Genomic DNA, 21,822 nt, shown 5'->3' with positions numbered 1-21,822 from the left:
GTAAGTACCCCGAGAAAACTCATCCTGGCGCGGGAAGAATATGCAAACTCCACACAGGATAATCTTTAGGACAAAATTGTGAGATTTGTTTTTATGCTCCCCCCAAAATGGATAAAGTCCATGAACTCATTTACAGTACATGGACTCCTTTAATTCAGCACATAGAATTTCCCAATACTCTCTTCACGGCACTCAAACTAACAGCAAGGAAAAAAAGAACAGCAGCACTAACTTGTGTCGCTTGAGCGAGAGCCCCATGTGCTGCTTCATCTGCTGCAGGCCATGGTAGTCCGTATAGATGAGGTCAAAAGGCAGCGGGCCAGTCAGTGGGCAACTGCCTCGGCCGGGGGGCACACCCAGGAAGCTGTAACACAAAAAATACACATTTTAACAAGAGGAGACTACTCATAAAATATGAAATGACAGACAAAAATCCAAGCATTCATTATGAATGGTATGTGCCGTTAATCATGCTTGCTAGCCATGCGAGCTGTACAACCTTAATGTGTTGACATAAAAACATTGCATAATCCAGTTATCAAAGGTTTACTACCTCACAGGCATGTATTGCTTTTTCTCAAAATGCTGACAGCAGTAAACCAGTATTACATGGGGACTAACGTTTTTTGCTGTGTGTGGTACATTTTGGGTGAACAAAGCACAATAGCTGCATCAGGGGTTGGCATAAGAGAGAGTGTTTTTGTTTGACAGATTATGGGAGTGATAAGTAGCAGCAGTCAGTGCCAAGAATCTTCTATTAGAAGTGCCTGTAAAACCCAAGTTGTATGCATACAGTGGGGCAAATAAGTATTTAGTCAACCACTAATTGTGCAAGTTCTCCCACTTGAAAATATTAGAGAGGCCCGTAATTGTCAACATGGGTAAACCTCAACCATGAGAGACAGAATGTGGAAACCCCCCCCAGAAAATCACATTGTTTGATTTTTAAAGAATTTATTTGCAAATCATTGGAAAATAAGTATTTGGTCAATACCAAAAGTTCATCTCAGTACTTTGTTATGTACCCTTTGTTGGCAATAACGGAGGCCAAACATTTTCTGTAACTCTTCACAAGCTTTTCACACACTGTTGCTGGTATTTTGGCCCATTCCTCCATGCAGATCTCCTCTAGACCAGTGATGTTTTGGGGCTGTCATTGGGCAACACGGACTTTCAACTCCCTCCACAGATTTTCTATGGGGTTGAGATCTGGAGACTGGCTAGGCTACTCCAGGACCTTGAAATGCTTCTTACGAAGCCACTCCTTTGTTGCCCTGGCTGTGTGTTTGGGATCATTGTCATGCTGAAAGACCCAGCCACGTCTCATCTTCAATGCCCTTGCTAATGGAAGAAGATTTTCACTCAAAATCTCTCGATACATGGCCCCATTCATTCTTTCCTTTACACAGATCAGTTGTCCTGGTCCCTTTGCAGAAAAACAGCCCCAAAGCATGATGTTTCCACCCCCATGCTATTGTGATACTGATAGTAGCCTTTGTTACTGTGGTCCCAGCTCTCTGTAGGTCATTTACTAGGTCCCCCCATGTGGTTCTGGGATTTTTGCTCACCGTTCTTGTTATGATTTTGACGCCACGGGGTGAGATGTTGCATGGAGCCCCAGATCAAGGGAGATTATCAGTGGTCTATTATGTCTTCCATTTTCTAATAATTACTCCCACAGTTGATTTCTTTACACCAAGTGTTTTACCTATTGCAGATTCAGACTTCCCAGCCTGGTGCAGGTCCACAATTTTGTCTCTGGTGTCCTTCGACAGCTCTTTGGTCTTGGTCATAGTGGAGTTTGGAGTGTGACTGACTGAGGTTGTGGACAGGTGTCTTTTATACCGATAATGAGTTAAAGCAGGTGCCATTAATACAGGTAACGAGTGGACCCTCGTTAGACCTCGTTAGAAGAAGTTAGACCTCTTTGACAGCCAGAAATCTTGCTTGTTTGTAGGTGACCAAATACTTATTTTCCAATCTAATTTGGAAATAAATTCTTTAAAAAGCAAACAATGTCATTTTCAGTTTTTTTCCCCTCCACATTCTGTCTCTCATGGTTGAGGTTTACCCATGTTGACAATTACAGGCCTCTCTAATCTTTTCAAGTAAGAGAACGTGCACAATTGGTGGTTGACTAAATACTTATTTGCTCCACTGTATTTACTTAAAAGGACAGACAACACCTGGTATAAATGGCTTTCATGTGAAAGACAGTTTCTCACAGTATTTTAGAATGCAAATGGCAAAGTCATTTAGAGCTCTGATAATGGAGAATAAATGTTTAACCCTTTAAAAGGCACTCGTTTAACCCTCTGGCTGCCATTGACCGCGCAAGACATCAAATCAATTTGGACTGGGACAGGCTGGCAGCCGCAGATGAGTTTTTACAGCCAATCCTCCCAGTTTAAATGAATTGGGCATCCATCATTGTCAAAGCCAGGCAATAACTTCAATACTATGAAAAAAACAGGGGAAACAAATTGGGAACAATAACCAGTGTGTATTTGTGTTTTTATTGATGTTAATTGTGTTAATTTTGTTCTCGTCAACATGATATTTGTCATTATTATTGTAGGTTCCAAAGCGCCAAAAAGAGCCGTTCAATTTGACGATGTCCTCGCTCTGTCCCCCTCGCACGCCCGCCGCTCAAGCGAGGAAGATAAAAGTCAACCTGCACATTCTCAATTCATTCGTTTAATCCAAACGCTTGTCATCCACAACACAAACAAAGTCGCAGTTTTTTTCATAGTTTGGCTGGGTGTGCAACTTATACTTTTGAGCGACTTATGTGTGAAATTATTAACACATTATTACATCATTTCACATGTTATTTTGGTGTTTTAGAGTGACACTAATGGTTTGGTAAACTTGTTAGCATCTTCTTTATGCTCTAATTATCTGCATAACTCTTAATAGCTATGTTATGTTAACATACTGGCCAGGTTCGCATTTCGTTGTTCATGCATCATGTACCATTATCATACTGTACACTTATTCAGCATGTTGTTCTCTATTGTATTTTTTATTTTTAATTACCTTTCAAGATGACATATCTGTTCTATGTGTTGGACTTTATCAAGTAAATTTCCCCCCAAAATACAACCTATACCTCGGTGCGACTTATATGTTTTTTTTTCTCTTCTTTGGGCATTTTATGGCTGGTGCAACTATTACTCAGGTGCGACTTATAGTCTGAAAAATACGGTATATAGAGAGACTAATTCAACTAAGAAGATAGAAATAAGGAGATGTCAAAAAACTCTTAGGGCTCTTTTGCTTCCTCCTTCATGCCCCACGCCGACTGAACTCACGCACCGTGCCACTTACTCATACAGTATATCGTACGACATGACGTCAAACGTGCCGTCACGAACTAGTTCCACGAACTCAAATAAACAAATAATAATCCTGTCTTCTATAACCAAATAACAATTAACGACTCGTTTTATAGAACCAAATAAATTATTTATAACTAACATAAATAATTATCCAAATGTTATTTAGGCACTTACAATTATAATAATTATTATATTTAGTCATGAAGTTATTTAGTTCGTTATTTGGAAATCAGTTATTTATTCATGAAAATATAACACAGGAAAAAGGGAGTTTTTTTCCCCCAAGTGAAAAGTAGTGCAATACGCTTCTGTAATGTACAGAAAAATAATGACAATTTTAAAAAAGGGGGAAAAAAATCATATTGTAATCACTGTATTTGAGACTGGCATCCACGTATGTGGACATCAAATTTTGGGACGTTTAAGTTTAAAAAAAAATAAAAATAAAATAAATTACCTATATGTCATTTGCCCTATAAAGTGTTAACCCCCCCATAAAAAAAAAAGTGGAGGTAATCAGGCTTGGTACAAAACGCAAGTCCTACTGCACAATTCCGATTTTTTGTCATATCCGGTCTTTTGGCGTGCCCGTTCAGTCTTTTTCCATGAAGCACATTCAAATATTACATATGCACACACCCACATACGAAAGTGGCCTAGAAAGGATGTGAAATGTTCCGCTATCATGCAACCCGGCCCGTTCAGACCGTCAAGAAAGTGTCTCACTCGAGTTGAATGAATGAGGAAAAAAATGTATTTGGGCCACTATAGCTTCTGGTGTTAACATAGTGAACTCAGTGAAAGCCACTTATGTAAAAATTAATAAACCCGAACACAAGTGCATGAGAGCTGGTTATTACAAATGTCGCAAGGAAGGGCGGCAAATGTGGGATGAGATGGATGGGATCTGTGAGGGTCTACAACAATCTATTTACAAACTAGTTCATTGTGCGCTGTTCATAACCTGTTGGGGTCATACACATTGGAGCAATTGGGGTGTTAATTGCCTTGCTCAAGGGCACCTTGGATGTACCTCTTAGTACTAAGGCCTTTGTGAAATGTACAGTTCTGAAACAAACACATAAAAAATGAAAGATGTGACATTTCCATGAGGCAGCATCACGTGCGCAGAGCAGTTGGTTAAATCAAAGCAAAGCTGGGAGGGCACCAGCCTTTGGCATTGCATACACAAACCAAAAAGATGAAAAGAGAGGATTGATGAGGACTTGGCTTTTTGGTACCTTGCAACAGCAGCAGATGGTCAATGAACGAAAGAAACATCACGGATTTGTTGTCGCGTGGCGTGTGTATGTGCGTATTTACTAAAACACACACAGCTGCTGCTGACACATCTCTGTTACAAAATGCATCAACGCTACATAAATTCACACTGTTTGGATTGTGCGCCTGTAATCAAGCGAGGTGGACTGAACGTTAACGTATTTTCATGACTCGTTCTTGAATGATCACTGCCAGCTCCACCCATTTTACACGCATTTGACATCTATCACCGTCAATGAAAGTGAATTAAATAATATGCAAATACAGTGGTACCTACACATACGAAGTTAATTTGTAGTAATGGTCGTATGTTGAGCAGAATTTTCCCATAAGAATACATTAAAATTCCATTAATTTGTTCCACAGCCTGAAAACAGACACTAAATCCTTAATAAATGTTGCTGGTACTATTGCAATTAGCAATTACACGGAGCAAAAAAAAAAAAATTATGAATTAAAAATCGGGGCAATAAACTAATAATAATAATAATACCTGTAATAATGTAACGAATCAGGTTCTAGTGTGGTGGATGTGTTTTGCGTGGTTTACCTGAACGCACCGTGTGCCTGACTTGACGGAGTGAGAGAGGGACTTTTTACTTTCACTTTGTTCAGCTGTGGGGGACAGTAGGCATGTTGTGTTGCACAAGTTCGAAATAAATGATTAAAAACCTGACAAAGCTGGCGATTTTTTGGTGATGTTACCACAATAATTATTGTCACCTTAACTTATAAAGACTGGCAAACGGAGGTCGGAGGAGGACCATCGAGATCATAGACATTCTACGGCCATATTCGAGCAAGTTCACGGACACCACCATGCTCATATATTTTTTTTCTGTCATTTCCATCTTCATTTCAATTGTAAGCCTCACCTTTTCCTTTTTTTCACCACCTGCACTAACATTTTTGGAACCTATGTTGATTTCTCTTCCAAGAAAATCCACCGTGCGTCCATCTTGCGGGCAAACAAAGAAACTGCAGGCTGTCATAAATCGTCATATTTCGAGCATGTCGACAGATGTAAAAACAAATAGCGAGTCAAATTTTACGTCGGGTGTCGAAAAGATCCTGTGTCGAAGCGATCGTATGTCGAGATGCCACCGTAACATGTCATTATGTGCTCATACACCTATGTAACCTAATAAGGTCTGGACCAACAAGTTTAACGCAGGATGACTACATGGAAATGAATAAAGACTAGTTGAAAAAACAGCACATAAACACCTTTCTAGGTACTCCTCATTGGCAGCCTATTCTTCTTTCTATTGTTGGTGAGGACTGAAAGGCATTGGAGCTGAGGAAACTACATTGAATAGCTGTCTTGAAGTGAGGAGTGTTCAAAATAAAACACAGCTCCTTTTCTTTCTATCTGTCCTTTGTTAGATCTTGGCAGAGGGTAAACAAGTGTCTAACACCTGGTGCAAAGCAAATGAAGAATGTCCAAACACATTACGACATACAGTCCGACCTTGACATTTAAATGTTCTTGTGGTCATTCCATTCAGTATTAGACTAACACATTGACTGAAATTATTCCACTTGTATGAAATGTTAAACTACAGCGGTGCCTTGAGGTACCAGTTACCCAAGTTTTACAAGATACGAGATGCTATTTGAACCATTTTTCCTTGGACTTGGTTGTGAAACCAATCAATAACATTAAAAATAGCTTTGATTAAAAAAAAAATCTAGCAATAATAATTTCATGGAGTTCATGCCTAGCTGTCAGTGTGCCATGCAAGGCTGACTGGCATACATGAATACCGGGAATTTCCCTGGTGGGCCGGTAGGTTGGTGGGCTGGTCTCGGCATAAATAAGTAGGGTTGGAAAACTGCAGTCAAAACAGCAGACGCTCGTGTTCCCTTGGTCAAATGAGCGCACCCTAAAATTAATGCACCCGCATAATTCAAGCATTACGGTAAATGCATTCCGACCGAGTGGCAAGGCAGTTGACTTCCATGTGCTCGCTTTGTTCCCAACTCTTAAAAACACTAAAATATATAACACCACCATTGTCATCATTTAAAAACTAAATAAAGTCACCAAATCTTAAAACCGCTCCATCTCCATGTGCGTTACGTGTGCTGTCAAGTCACTCTTAAGTGATTCTCTTGAGCAATGGGTCGTTATAGTAGATGGTAGGTTACAATTCTCATTTTTGTGGTACTGTAAAGCCACAATTTTGAAAACGTTCTGGGCAAGGCTGGTGAAAAGTAGTAGTGGACCTCTCTGACTATTCACACACTCAAAACTGCATTTTTATTATACTGATATTTAGAAAATTTGAATTAAAAGTCCTACATATGTACTTTGGACAGGTTACAATTCACTAATAAATGGTTAACTCGTGTTGTAGTTTATTGTGCCAATGATCTGTTTGTTTTAAAATCACTATGCTTTAACATCACTACACTACAATAATTATTTGACTGTAGGCTACGGTCTCCCCCCCCCCCAAAAAAAAAAAATGCAGTTTTTTTTTTCATCAAGGTACAGGTACGTGTGTTGCTGGCTGGATGGCTTTCAACAGCGTCCATGAAGTGGGCCGGTCTTTCAATGACTCCCGTGCCACTCCCACTCCCCAATCCGCCCTTGGTGCCATGTGACTAGAGCCCCTTTCACACTATATCGCGGTAAATTCCTGTGTAAGGTGACGCGAGACTTAGCCGTGTCATTGCTTTCACATACGGGGAAATGTCCCGGAAATAAACTGGGTTGTATGTGTGAAAGTGGCTTGATTTATTTATTGGAGTCTCTGGGCTCTCTGTGCGGGCAGGGCGGCTGGCGCGATTTTTAATTGCCTACCCCTTAGGTTAGTATTATTGATCTGTCGAGTTCCAGTACTGTCACGGATCCATTGTGTCATTCCCCCTTTTCCGTGATTGCATGTATTTTTTTTTTGTATTTAATAAACCCTTGAGCGCATCCCTCCGTTGTTTTCTGCTTTGTGGTACAACCTTGTTTCGGCAGTAACGGAGCCTAGCATTGACAACAAAATAAACCACACATTTCCAAAGATGGACGATGGGCTCTCTTCCTCGGCTCTACAATCAAGTAACAATTTAATTTCGTTATAATTTCAGTTAAATTTTGCCATTTCCAGTTTGCCTTGTTGATAATTTTGATGTTTGATTTTTCATCTTACTGCGAAGAAAGTGGAAATGACGATCGGCCCGCCATGAGCTTTATGTCATCAGCCTTCGTGCTGTGACCCGGGAATCAAACGCATGCTTTCACAGATGCTTTGTCCCGGGAAAGTCCCGGACATAATACTAAGACGCGACCTGTTAAGTGTCTCCGTAATCTCCGTGTCAGTCAACCCGGGAAATTGCTTTCACACACAAGGGTTACACTATTAAATCCTGGGATTTTAACGGTGATCAGCCATATGTGAAAAGAGCTTAATTCAGTGTTGACTTTCTTTCATCAGTACTATTGGCTTTGTAGGAGGGGAGAAAATCATGCATCCTTAATTTGGAGGGTTTTTAATTGCTGTAAAAATGCATATTTTTAAGATTAGCATCAAATAACAGATTTTACAACCATCACAGCTTTGTTTGTTTGGTGCAGATGAATTCTTTTCCTCATCATTTACTGTGAGAAACATTGATTTTGAGTACAGGGGTCGAGCAGAACTGACCGTGTTTGACCCTGACAGTTCCACTGTACTGCTAATAACTGCAACTGTATTGTTCCTGTGCAGAAGCAGTCGATGAAAGACCGATAAAATGAAAAGGTTACAAGCATTGAGAGTTAATGCTTGCGTTAGCATAAACCCCCCCCCCCCGACACTTTTGTAACCTACAAATGATCTTTAAACATAGCCTTACAAAGTCAAGGTTTCCAGCGAGAGGAAGAAAAAAAAATCTACCAAACGTGTACATTAGTACATTGGTATACAGTAACATCAATTTGGGGCTCTAAAAGGATCTGAGTATGAAAAGACAAAAGAAATCATTCAAATGATGACAAACAAAAATTTTACAGTGCATTTTGGATTAATGATAGAATATAACACCATGATGCATATCAGTCATCAGTCAAATGTGCAAATTCTGCCTCATCAGAACGCTTGACTGAGATATCCGACAAAACTGACGCACACTCATGACGGCTGCCCGGGCAAGCACAAGCCCAGCCCCATGCTGGGCCACCCTGGAAGCCAATTATCCAGGTTGTTGCAGTCTCAGAGCTAGTGGGGCCAACGAACATGACAGCATAAGCGACAGGCGAAGAAAGGAGACCACACGAGTCGTCCAATGGCAATTCAAAGTTGATTCTGTTGTCTGTTGCAATTGAAAAATGTGAACAGATCTGGGCCCCCACCATGCCAGACCACTAATCAACTACAGGAATAAATAAGCACGTAAATCTTTTTATTTTGCTCAAGGATCTTGCCATAATCCTACAAGCAATTAAAACTACAACATGCCTCCTAATTTCATGTCCTTATATATTGTATTACTTTCACCGAAATCTAAATGTTTGTATTAGTCTCTCCATAATATAATATTAAATTTGATTGTAAGCACTTGAATCATCTCGACTCATGGCAGACTTTGTAATATTGGAAAATATTGTACCATTAACCCTTTTAGGCACAGTGGTCACTACAGTAAACAGTTATTCAAAACTTGAGACGTAAGACCTTTAACCAGTTATAGGGAAAGTGACTACTTTTGTAATTAAAAAAAAAAAAAAAAAAAAAAAACTAACAATTTCGGCTAACAAAATAAAACCCTAAAAATCCGAACACATTAAAACCATAAAAACCAGGCTACACTAGTGCAGAGAATAAGCTAGTCTAGAAAAAGTAGGTCTTTAACCTACTTTAATGTAAGGGGGCAGACTATACCACACCTTGGGGTCAGCAAGTATATATATATTTTAAGTATTAATCATTATCGTTACTTTGTCGTTGTTTCATACAATGCTGATAAAAGTTAAATGAATAAAATTAAAATGAATAAAAACAGAAATACACAAGCAATGTTCCTTCTAATTTTTCATGTGTCTGAGCTGACACACAAGCCCCCTGAGCAAACTGAGGACCACTGTGAGCAACATCAGATGTGTACGCTGTGGCCACACACCAGTATTACGTCTGTTCAAAACCTTGGATCATAGAAAATTACATGGCTTGTTAAAAGAATGAAAATACAGCAGCAATTTGCATTAGTCTACTTTCAATATAATTGATTTGGCCCACTTAAAATGAAAGGACAAAAGTCTCATTGCTCATGAGATGTGCACTATGTTATATGTGAGAGTCCTGCTATAAGCAAGGGGAGAGTCTTGCTTTGGCCTGGAAAAGGTCCAATTGTGTCATAGGTGAGTTAATAAATAAAACATAATGAACAACCACAATGGGAGTGTATCAAACTCCCACATTAAAACTGTTCAGACAATAAGGACACTCAAGATTCCTATTGTCCTCGTCTAAGCAGCTATACAGGACAGGTAAAAAAAACAAAAAAAAAACAACAACAAAAAAAAACAATAGAAAAAAATCTCACTCAGTTTCACCGTTTGTTCTTCTATTTGCACATACTGTACTTTGACAGCCATTCCATCTTAAAAGAACCACATTTCTTTTTTACTTTGGCTTGATGAATGTAGTATTGCTGGCCGTTCCTTTCACTATGATAAGGGGTTAGCATTTGGTTCTCTACTACTCTGCACTGTTGTTGGCTAGCTAACCTGCACGGCACGTATGGGCTGCATAGCGTAAATGAAGTGAACTGTGTCATATTATTGGCTAGACACCTGTTGCTCATTGAGTTATGTTGCAAAATGGTACAAAAACCAACTTTGTTGGTCTAATTAACTAGATTATATTAGTTCTAAAATTAGATATTAAAATTAATACTGTAGCGCTTGCAAAAACTGGCAACGGAATGTTGCTTCCATAAAATCAGCACAGGAGTCAAGCTCACTTTTCACTGTTAATTTTTCTCCGCACCCACTCAGGTCATGCACGTCACAACTGTATAAAACCGTAGTGTAATGCATACATGTCAACCCGAGGCCGTTGGCCGTACAAATAGTGACGTATGCCCTTACAAATTGGTGACTAATCTTACAACGTTGTATATAGCGTGCAATATGAAACAAAAATAAAACTCAATTTTTAAAATACCGTATTGGCCCGAATATAGGACGGCCCAGATTATAAGATGACCCCCTCTTTTTCAAGACTCAAGTTTGAAAAATTAATTTTTATACAGAAAATAATTACAGGACATCTGGAAAAAAATGATTATAACAATATATTTGAGAGAAAAAGCATGTTATTTTGCCTCATTCAAATCTTAATATCTGAACATTTAAATATGTAAACTAAAGAGCAATCACATTCATAAATGAATGGCTTCTGGTTTTTGAAATGTAAATGAACCAATCTATTGTGCTAAAACAACAAAATTGCAATAACTGCATTAACCATATTAATGAAGTCTAACTATAACTGTAGTCTTGAAACAAATCTGAATAAGGAAAAACATTGCAATAAAATAATGCAAACTGGTTAAACTAGTAGCTGAGATCTGTCATGACAGAACATCGCTTCAATGATATCTTGCGCCATCTAGCGTCATGAATGGAGAGAGTGGCTGAGATCTGTCGTATCACAACATCTTTTCAATGATATCTGGCGTCATCTAGCGTCGTGAATAGGTATAATGTCTACACCGCGAATATAAGACGCCCCCCTCTTTTTTAATCTTATTTCAATGCAAAAAACACCGTCTTGTATTCGGGCCAATACGGTAATATGAATTTATTGGTAATATTGTAACTTATATAGCCTGGTGCAATCAAAGAACAATCAAAATCTTCAACTATATTGTGATTAATAAAATTTAATAGCGACTTTTGTTATAATTGTATGTAGCACTTTTGGCAATTTCTATCATGTCTTTTGATGGCTGCACTTCATGGCACTTCAGTTCGCAATTCAGTTTGACTTGAAGGTAGTTCGTTAGTGTGTCCAATTATAAATTAAAAAAGTCAATTGATAAAATTAACTTAACGATGCAATCTTTGAGTCAGGGAACATTTCTTTTGCTAATTCTGAGAAGTGATCAGCAACAGTTGCAGGCAAATTGTGTTCGGCAACAAAATGGCAGAATAAAATCTCCGCTTTTGTCACTTTTGATTCTGCAGACTTCATCTTTATGACCAGTGTTGTTAATCTTACTTTTAAAAAGTAATTAATTACAGTTACAAATTACTTCTCCCAAAAAGTAATTGAGTTAGTAACTCAGTTACCTGAATATAAGAGTAATTAGTTACTTGGCAAAGTAACTGGTGTTACCTTTCATGTTTTTTTTTCCACCCCCCCCCCCCAAAAAAAACAAAAAAACAGTGAAGTCGTGAAGTCATTTAATGTTTTCAATCAACTGTTAAAGTTAAAGTTGCTCCCGTTTTTGCATTAGTTCCCTTCTGTCTCCTTTCGACATGTGAAAGTTTTAAAACTGTTTAATCATTTAAAGATAGATTCAACTCAAGATTTTGCCGATTTAGGAGTATTTTAGATAAAAAGTTACTTAGGTTTGCTAGGAAGGTTCACTACAACAGAGCCTTTCTGAGAAGTCTACTGCTTTAAAATGGCAGCTGTTTACTAACGCCGCCGAGACTGTCATTTCGCATGTAGTTCTATATGCATGTGATATCTAGGCGTAGATTGTAGGCTGTCGGCTACAGTCAGGAAATATTGGAGCCACCTAGCCTAGCATCGCGTTTGCTACAGCGTCACAACAAACACTCTTCTCTCTCCGTGTCTCAGACTTTTCTTGCGTCATTCAACCAACGTAGTAGCGCATAGTAACGCACATTGTCTCGTTGCCGAAACGGTGACAATATCCGAACGGAGAAAAAAAAACGTAATGCACAAAACACGTACAGATTTTGAACGTATGGCGTAAACATTTAAAGATCAGTGCTCACTTGTACAAATTACGCTGAAACTGTACAACTTGACAGGTATGGTAATGGGAGCGACGCGTTGCCGTATCGAACGCACCAATCAGAGCGTTGCGTTAGCGTATGGAACGCACGAATGGGAGCGTCGCGTTGCCGTATCGCGTACGCACGCAGCTTAGAGGGATCATTGCACCCAAGTAACACTCTAATATAAAGATTTTTTTCCCCTGCCAGTCTTAAACTCATTGTATGCCATTGACGGCAGTAGAGATTCAATTCATTTAAACTGGGAAGACCAGCCACGAGTACTCATCTTTCAGTGCCATTGACGACTCTTGATGTTCAATCCCAATTTTGAATGGGAGGGGTGAATTAAGGAACGTTCATTAGCCCCTCCCAGCCAAAACTGATCGGACGTCTTGTGGCGTCAAAGCCAATGAGTTAAATGAGTGCTCTGTCAGGGTATAAAAATGAATAAATCATAATTCGTGCATGAAAGGGTTAACAAAAGAATCGATATTTTATTGTATCGTCATTAAATTGGTGATTTACACTCTAAGTACCAATGCAGTAGTTTGACCCTTTTTTTTTTTCTTTCAAGAACTGATGTCTCAGTCTATGAGGAAAACTTTCAATCATGTTAGAACTGGCCCCAAGCGGAGGTAGGCAGAAGTAATTGCTTCATTATGTTTGTTTTGTCGGTGCGCCTGTCCCCTTATGTTGGAATGTATGCGCTTGATATTGAAATTTATTGCAAATTATTTTGCGCACCCCCGAGCTAGCTACGAGAAACTCCGCTAAAGATTTTCTGGAGGCTGATTGTTGTCAGTTTGGTGAGTATGTATTACTTTTTTTCTTGGTGCAGCACATGATTATACAATATGGATCTCTTGAGAAGCAGTTTTGCACAGCACCGAAAGAGCCATAAAAACACAGCAGAGTACATTATGCTTGTGGATGGCCAAGTCCTTTCCTTTTGACAATACAGATCAGGTGTAGTTCAATGTGTGTGCGTTTTTTCTTCACTTTTTTCATAAGCAGCAATATTTGTCCTGTTTTGATCCAAGAATCAGAAAATGCATTGCCATTTTGTCAATCTTTCTTGCAATCTGACACTTTGGGATACTTTTAAATTTCCCACTGAAAACATCCTTGCCTTTAAAGCGTGAGGTGCTGCGCATCATTAGTAACGTGCCGCTATTGTCAACTTCTCATCATATAAAAAATGTTAACAGATTCAGAATAATGAAGAAAAGTATTGGTTAGTTCCTGGATCAAACACCGCAGTGCTTAGTCATTTCGCTCTTCAGCTCAGATTCCACTTGCATTCATTTGATAAAACATCAAAAATTATGTTTACCTGTTGAACATGTGTTAAAGTGTATTTTAGATTCTTGCCAAAAATATCCCAAAAAGTACTGTACCGTATTTTCGGACTATAAGTCACGTTTTATTTTCATATTTTGGCTGGGGGTGCATCTTATACTCAGGAGCGACTTATGTGTGAAATTATTAACACATTATGATATAATTTCACATGTTATTTTGGTGTTTTGGAGTGACACTGGTGGTTTGGTAAACTTGTTAGCATGTTCTTTATGCTATAGTTATCTGAATAACTCTTAATAGCTATGGCCACATTTGTGTTCTGCCTTTGGCAATGTGTGTTCAATTGTATTATTGACTTCTTTATATTGAAATGCATGCTTTTAGTTTGTGGCGCTTTCACGTCCATGTGGGGGCGCAATCGCATTTGTTTACATGAAGAAGAGCGCTCACACGCCAGAAGAAGACAGCGAGTACAGAAGACACTCACTGTGAGTAAGTGGGCGAGTAAGCGATAGAGAAATACGGCTGCGAACCTACGTTCATTGTTTATGCTTTTAAAATATCTCTACAGAGGCAACGCCTGTGTGTATCATCTTTTCTGTTGTTGTTGTGTGTTTTCCATCCGTGATCGGACACTTAGATCCAGTTGTGTGGTTGTTTGAACGATGTGCTAATGCTAGCGAACGCATGCTAACTGTTTATGTCATTGCTGTTAGAGCACCTAATTATCATTTATTTACGTTGATGCAAACCTGTTTGGTATCGAGGACCAAATTGATTCAGCAAATTATACGGACGTCCAGCATCCTCATTTGGGAGTTCGCTGTATAGCCAGGACCGAGCCGTAGCGTCCTGGTGAGGACAGTATATTCACATTTTGTTGTTCATGCACTGTACACTGTACATTTTTTCAGCATGTTTTTCTCTATTGTATTTTTATCTTAAATTGCCTTTCAAGATGACGTATCTGTTCTATGTGTTGGATTTTATCATGTAAATTTCCCCCCAAAATGCGACTTATACTCCGGTGCGACTTATATACTGTGTTTTTTTTTCTCTTCGTTGGGCATTTTATGGCTGGTGCGACATATACTCAGGTCCGACTTGTAGTCCGAAAAATATGGTAGTTTGAAATATATCGTTAAAAAAAGTGCCCCCTGCTGCATATGAAAGGTCATGCACAACTTGCTTAGCGTGATAGAAGGTAATAGACATGTAATGTCTGCATCTTTGTTTGTTAGTTTTACAGTGTTTTAAATTACTACATCAAATGTAGCGAATAGGTGCAGTTTTCAGAAAATACGAATTCAAAAAAAACAAAAAAAAAAAACAATTGTGACTTGCAAATATGTCGAGGAACACTATTCTTACTTTTAAATAATTGCAGCTAGTGTTATATAGTTGCATTTTGATATTTAGTTACAATAGCTTTCACAAACCATAGGTGCTCCAAATTCAAACACCACTCCTGAAAAATGTGTGTTTGTGTATGCACGTTGACAAAGATAGCTGGAACAACCACTGCCTGGGAAAAATATATATTTAATCAATATGCTCCTAGTACAACACAGAATTAGTGATCATCACAACGCATACACATACAATCGCACACCCCATGCATCCCTCGCCATGAGCATAATGTAACACTCATACATGCATGTAATCATCCATTTCCACATGCGCCTCTGATTACACCAAAGGGATAGCAATCTGTACGCATGGCAAAGTTTCTTTAATTGACACATACACCCCACACACACACATAGAAAGAGAACCCCTGCTGACAGGCTTCAGCTATCAAGCGAGGCAGGTAGCCGGGGATCAGGCAGCCGTGAGGCATCATAAAACACAATTCAGAAAAGAGAGAGTGAGGGAGACCTGCAGGGGGAAGGATGAATCTCAGATGAAAGAGGTAAGAGCGAGGAGGGGGGAAAAAATGAAATAAAATAAACACTCCTGTCAGAGATAATAAAATTGTCAGATGGAGAGTTACGGTGCAGAGGGGTGAAGATGTGTGAAATGCGAGTGCGATGGGGGGAGAAAGGCAATTGATGGGTTGAAAAGGGGAGGCCGAAGGAGGGAAAACATTAAAAAAGGGGGAGAATACAATTAGAAGGATTGAAAATCTGCTAATTCAAGGTGTGATGGTGAGACGGAAAAACAGGATAGCAATAGCTATACAAAGAGTAGAGAAAGCTTCACTGATGACAACTGGCACGTACACAATGATGAAGCGCTTCACATCAAATGCAGCCTCTCCTGTTAAAGCCTGCTTTTTGCATTGTTTCTCAGCAGGCATTTTGTTATTTTGTTTTCACTGGTATCTTTTCAGTCCAGTCGCCATTAATCAGGAAAATCTCTTGAAAAGTACCAATGCACATAGACAAATGCATATAATGGACCACGGATCGACACATGCACCAGGTAATTTAAAGATGCACAGTGACATCGCTGGTGAAAGAATTTCCAATTTTTTCGCCATTGACAGAGGTAGACATTATAACCACTTTAAGATGGGTTTGATTTTTATCAACGTCAATGGCAGTGAATGAGTTAAACAACACAATACTTTCATACAAACTGCTCTCAACTTGTTTAGAATCATTGTCAGTAGCAGAAATTTTTGGGATAAACAACATAGTTGAGTAAGTGGGTTGCGCCCACGAAAAATTTCCTAAAGGCGACCTTTCTTTGAATTCAAATTCCCCCCACACTTTTTCTTTCATAATATCATTAAAGTGATCGCATTTGTCAATCAAATCTATCTGCCTTCACAATGGCCATGGAGATCATCATCAGGGCATCAAAATGGGTGGTGGGGGGTGAGAGAACCAGGAGCTGGATCCGCCTTCCACCTGTCCGGGCATACATGGATGACATGACCACTCTGACCACTACTGCAGCTTGCACCAGGCGGCTACTTGGAAAACTGCAGGGAAACATCAAGTGGGCCCGGATGAAAATCAAGCCGAACAAGTCACGGAGCATCTCGATAGTCAACGGAGAGCTCAAAAACGTGAAGTTCTGCATTGGTGACGACCCAATACCAACGGTGGCCGAGCAACCTGTCAAAAGCCTTGGCAGATGGTACAACGCAAGCCTTCGGGACAAAGACCAAGTGCAGCAGCTACGGCAGGACATCACCAACGGTCTGGAGAACATCAACAAGACCCCACTGCCAGGGGAGCTCAAGCTCTGGTGTCTGCAATTTGGACTTCTCTCTCGAGTAATGTGGCCACTCACTGTATATGAGGTACCACTGACAACTGTGGAAAAGATGGAACGAGCCATCACCGGCTATGTGAAGAAATGGCTAGGTGTTCCACGCTGTCTGAACAACATCAGCCTCTATGGCAAAGGGGTCCTTGAGCTGCCCGTCACAAGCCTCACTGAAGAATACAAGTGCTCTAAAGTGAGGCTCCAGATGACTCTGACAGACTCCAGAGACCAGATCATCAGTGAAGCAGCACCATCCCTTTCAACTGGACGTAACTGGACACCATCCAGCGCAGTGCAGCATGCCACGGCAGCCCTGAGGCACAGCGACATTGTGGGACACGTCCAGCTGGGAAGAGGAGGCTTTGGCCTCACAGCAAGCAAGCCAATGTGGCGTAAGGCCTCAACATCAGAAAAGAAGGAAAATGGTGGTGGAGGAGGTGCGCCGCCAGGAGGAGGCTCAAAGAACTGCCAAGGCTGTCTCTCTGGCCAAGCAGGGACAATGGACGAGCTGGGAAGGCCTGGAGAAGAGAAAGCTCGGCTGGAGGGATCTCTGGGGAATGGAGGCAAGCAACATCAGCTTCATCATCAGAGCTACCAATGATGTTCTCCCATCTCCAAAAAACCTCCACCAATAGTATGGCGAAGATCCAACCTGTGCCCTCTGCCCAACTCCTGCAACTCTCAAACACATCCTGACCAGTTGTAAGACCAGCCTCACACAAGGCCGCTACACCTGGAGGCACAACCAGGTCCTCAAGAGTTTGGCAGCAGTGCTTGAAAGCAAGAGAAATGCCATCAACTCTTTGCCCTTCAAAGCCACCACTTCCATCACAGCACCATCAGCATTCATCCGAGAGGGACAGAAAAAGCCCAACAATCCTCCTGCCAAGCCAGAAGTTGGACAGCTATCTATGGCCCGGGATTGGAAGATGCTGGTCGACACTGGCCAGCGATTAATCTTCCCTGCAGAGATTGCAGCCACCACCCTAAAACCAGACTTGGTAATCTGGTCGCCTTCACTGAAGTCCGTATGCATCACAGAGCTCACAGTCCCATGGGAAAGTTCAGTGGAAGAGGCCTATGAGCGCAAGAAGCTGCGCTGTACAGAACTGGCAGCAGATGCGCAACAGCGAGGATGGAAAGCCAAGGTCTATCCCATGGAGGTAGGATGTAGAGGGTTTGTGGCTTCTTCCACCATCAGGCTGCTGAAAGACCTGGGTATCCATGGGCAGGCCCTTCGGCAGACAATTAGCTCAATCTCTGAAGCGGCCGAAAGAAGCAGCCAGTGGATCTGGATGAAGAGGAGATCAATCTCTGAAGCGGCCGAAAGAAGCAGCCAGTGGATCTGGATGAAGAGGAAGGACTCTTGCTGGGCTCATAGATCATAGACCCCCCCCCCTCCTTTTCGCTCACTAATCTCTCCCACCCCCAATTGAGGACTGCACCTGCACAACATCTGACTGGGCATGGGACACAAGCGCGGGCGTGATCAATCTGTCGCTGGCCGCCATCGATGAGGGTGTTTAGTGATCAAAGGCTGAAACACCCCATGATTCGATGGAGCACTACTGATGATGTGTCCCAAAATTGACATCTTCCCATCCCTGAGGGACAGTTCCCTGCCACTCTCAACAAACCTCATGTGCGTACCACTGGCACAATGGACAGAATACCATCACGTCCAGTGTTTCATGAATCTGCAAACAAACAGATTTCAAATGGTCCTATATTGCAAGTACAGTGGTACCTCTATATATGAAGTTAATTCGTTCCAGGACCTTGTTTGTAAGTCGAAATGGTCATATGTAGAGCAGGATTTTCCCACAGGAATACTTTATAATTCCAGTAATTTGTTCCATAGCCCGAAAACCGACACTTAATCCTTAATAAATGCTGCTGGCACTATAGAAAAAAAAATCTTAAAAATTGTAATAATAATAATGATAATCAGGGGTGCACATAAGTGGTCCGCATGCGCACATGCGTACTGGACGTAGACAAACGCGCTGGCCCTCAACGGCTTCCATACGCTTTTGCGTACCGATGGCTGACCACTGTATTTGCGGCGGACACGAGAAAATAACTTCTCAAAATGTCGAAGAGGCAGGCCACATTGAGTAATTACTTCCGTGTTCGGACGCTCATATTTTTCTATCTTCATTTCAATGGTAAGCTTCACCTTTTTCCCTTTTTTCACCACCGGCACTAACATTCTTGGAACCCATGTTGATTTCTCTCACAAGAAAATCCACCGTGCGTCCGTCTTGCAGGGAAAACAAAGTAACTACAGCGCTGTCATAAATCGTCCTATTTCGAGCATGTCGTCGGATGAAGAAAAAAATGGCGAGTCAAATTTTACGTCGGATGTCGAAAATATCGTGTACCGAAGCAATATGTCGAAGTGCCACTGTAACTGCCTAATTTGTGCTTACTACAAACCCACTTGCCAATGGCCATGTGATGCCTAAATACTGTATAAATCAGGGGTCTCCAAACTGGTCCTCAAGGGCCACAGTGGGTCCTGGTTTTTATTCCTACCTATCGAGCACAGACACTTTTACCCCTGAGGTTTTTGCTAAACAAGCAGGACCTGACTGCAATCAACTGATTACACTTGTAAGACACCAGATTGGTGACAAAGTGTCTTCTTGTTTTGTTGGACTGAAATCCTGCACCCTCTGCAGCCCAATGTGGAAACCCCTGGTATAAACACTTGCCCAGCAACACCCCTACTCGCCAATGGCCAATCAGAGCAAAAACTTTCACTTTAACCATTAAATATTAAAAATTGTTATAGTCAGCCTCATACTGATGAAAATCCAGATGTTTGTGGAGTACAGAAAAAAAGGACCAACTAATAATAACTTAAAAGAGAACCTTTTTCACCCAAATTATCTTTTGAACCTTATGAAATGACAAAGGTTCATTAAATAAACAATCGAAGGTCCCCATTATAACTCTGGCAATATCAAATAGCTTAATTTGCTATTGTCACCGACTCTGGCTTAAAAGTTGTAGTACCCTACCCTTGCCTGGTATACCAGACTCACCGCTGTTCCAGCGATTGAGTCTGGCGACCGTCCGGCAGATCAAGTTCCGAGGGCGGAGCGAGCCGCAGCAAACAGACAGTGGAGTGGACCAATCAGTGACAGGTTAAACGTGACGTTGTTAAAGTGACAAGTAATTAGCATGAGCGGAGAATGGAGAAGTTTATTCAACATGGCGAGTGCGAGCCATGTTGACTGTTGTCAATGACTTGTTTCGATGTGTTTTTGCTCATTTAAAACTGGTTTTACCGTGGATTGGAACATATTCTCGGCTCTCCCGCTCGCCATCTGTGTTGTTGTAGAGACGACTTTCAGCGCGCAAAAGTGACGTTAATCGTTAAGAACACGTCACACAAATAAATAAATCTGATTGGACGGTTGATTCTGTATCTTGCTCGAGAGGCCGTTAATGGGCTGGGTCCCAGACTATTTCTCACAGGGTTTGAAATATACAGGGAGAATAGTCTGGCTGTGCCAGGCAAGTAGTACCCCAGTAAGTATGGGCCTTGCTACAGCGGTTCTCCAAGATTTGGCCTGCTAGATCTCATTGGCCTTTATAGAGCCATTCCAATAAGGCTACTACAAGTTGGTTTTCCGAAAAAGCAAACTGTGGCATCGTTTGGAGTGAGCTAAAGCACCACCGCCAAGCTGAAGGCCACATTCCATAAAGTGAGAAAAGCAAGAGACAGGTCCCAAGAAGACCATTTCCCCACCCTGTCAATGTTTAGGACCCATTGGCTTTCTTCAACGGATTTGCAGTCAAGGTTTGTAGGCCGATATAGCTGACTGCTCTCTCACCCAAGATAATCTGGAAAAGACTGCGTGTAGCCAATAGCAGGAGGACTGCTGTGACTGCCCTTTACCATCATGTGAGCCAAACCCAAACACATGAAGGAGCTATGTTCAGAAATGACTCCAAATTCTGCCCAAGGCAGTTGGATGCTAGGGTCAAAGTTTAGAGAAGGAGCAGAGAGAAAACTGCTGATTGCTGCGCTGATAGCATAACATCGTGCAGTGGAAGAAGTGTGATGGTATAGGTTGACATCTTTCACTGACTAAAATCAAACTTGTTATAATTGGAGGCAATTTAAAAATAGAGAGTCATCAAGGTGAGATTTTGCAACTAGTTACAATTCCATATATCTCCAGTCTAGTTGGGGAGCAAACTATCATCCAATATAACAACAGCATTTCAAAAGAATGTTGCTCACCCCAAACGACCTCTAGAATTTGGAGACTATGTTCTGACCTCAAGCACATTGAACACTTAGATGGGCTGTTTACAACACAATAGTTTTGCTCACTTGTGTACAGAATGGGATGCAATCACAGCATATTTGGACCAAAGTGAGGAGGCCAGGTTTGGCAATGTATGATTTTCCCACATGCTATCGAGGTGGCTGATTGTTAAATGAGTACATGAATGACCACATGAGCACACTCGCCATTATAGTCTTGTTTCTTCAGGCTGAAATCACTCAATTCAGCAACACAAGAGTAAAAGCAAAAGCAGTTATTTGTTTGGAATTTAGAGAAAACATCTGGCAAAATTTCCACAAGAGGAACCTACTGTAAGTATAATGTTAAGTTAAAATGAATGTAAAAAAATAACGAAAATGACTCGTATCATGTTTACATTACACACATACTCTCTTTCTCAACACAGAAAGTTGCCAGG

At 40.9% G+C, this 21,822-nt stretch overlaps 1 protein-coding gene across 5 annotated transcripts in view; it reads right to left on the bottom strand.

Annotated features, from left to right (window-relative positions):
* LOC130920027 (alpha-1,6-mannosylglycoprotein 6-beta-N-acetylglucosaminyltransferase B-like) overlaps positions 1–21,822 on the bottom strand; it is a 252,584-nt gene that overhangs the window by 57,557 nt on the left and 173,205 nt on the right. For all 5 annotated transcript variants that reach the window (XM_057842819.1, XM_057842820.1, XM_057842821.1 and 2 more), the window contains one exon: positions 233–364. In XM_057842819.1, coding sequence (XP_057698802.1) covers positions 233–364 — 132 coding nt within the window. The remainder of the gene's footprint in view (positions 1–232; positions 365–21,822) is intronic.

Source organism: Corythoichthys intestinalis, chromosome 8 (assembly GCF_030265065.1).
Source record: "Corythoichthys intestinalis isolate RoL2023-P3 chromosome 8, ASM3026506v1, whole genome shotgun sequence".
NCBI classification, from domain to species: Eukaryota; Metazoa; Chordata; class Actinopteri; order Syngnathiformes; family Syngnathidae; genus Corythoichthys; species Corythoichthys intestinalis.
The sequence above is the reverse complement of the archived record's forward strand: the minus strand, read 5'-3'. Positions and strand labels throughout refer to the sequence as shown.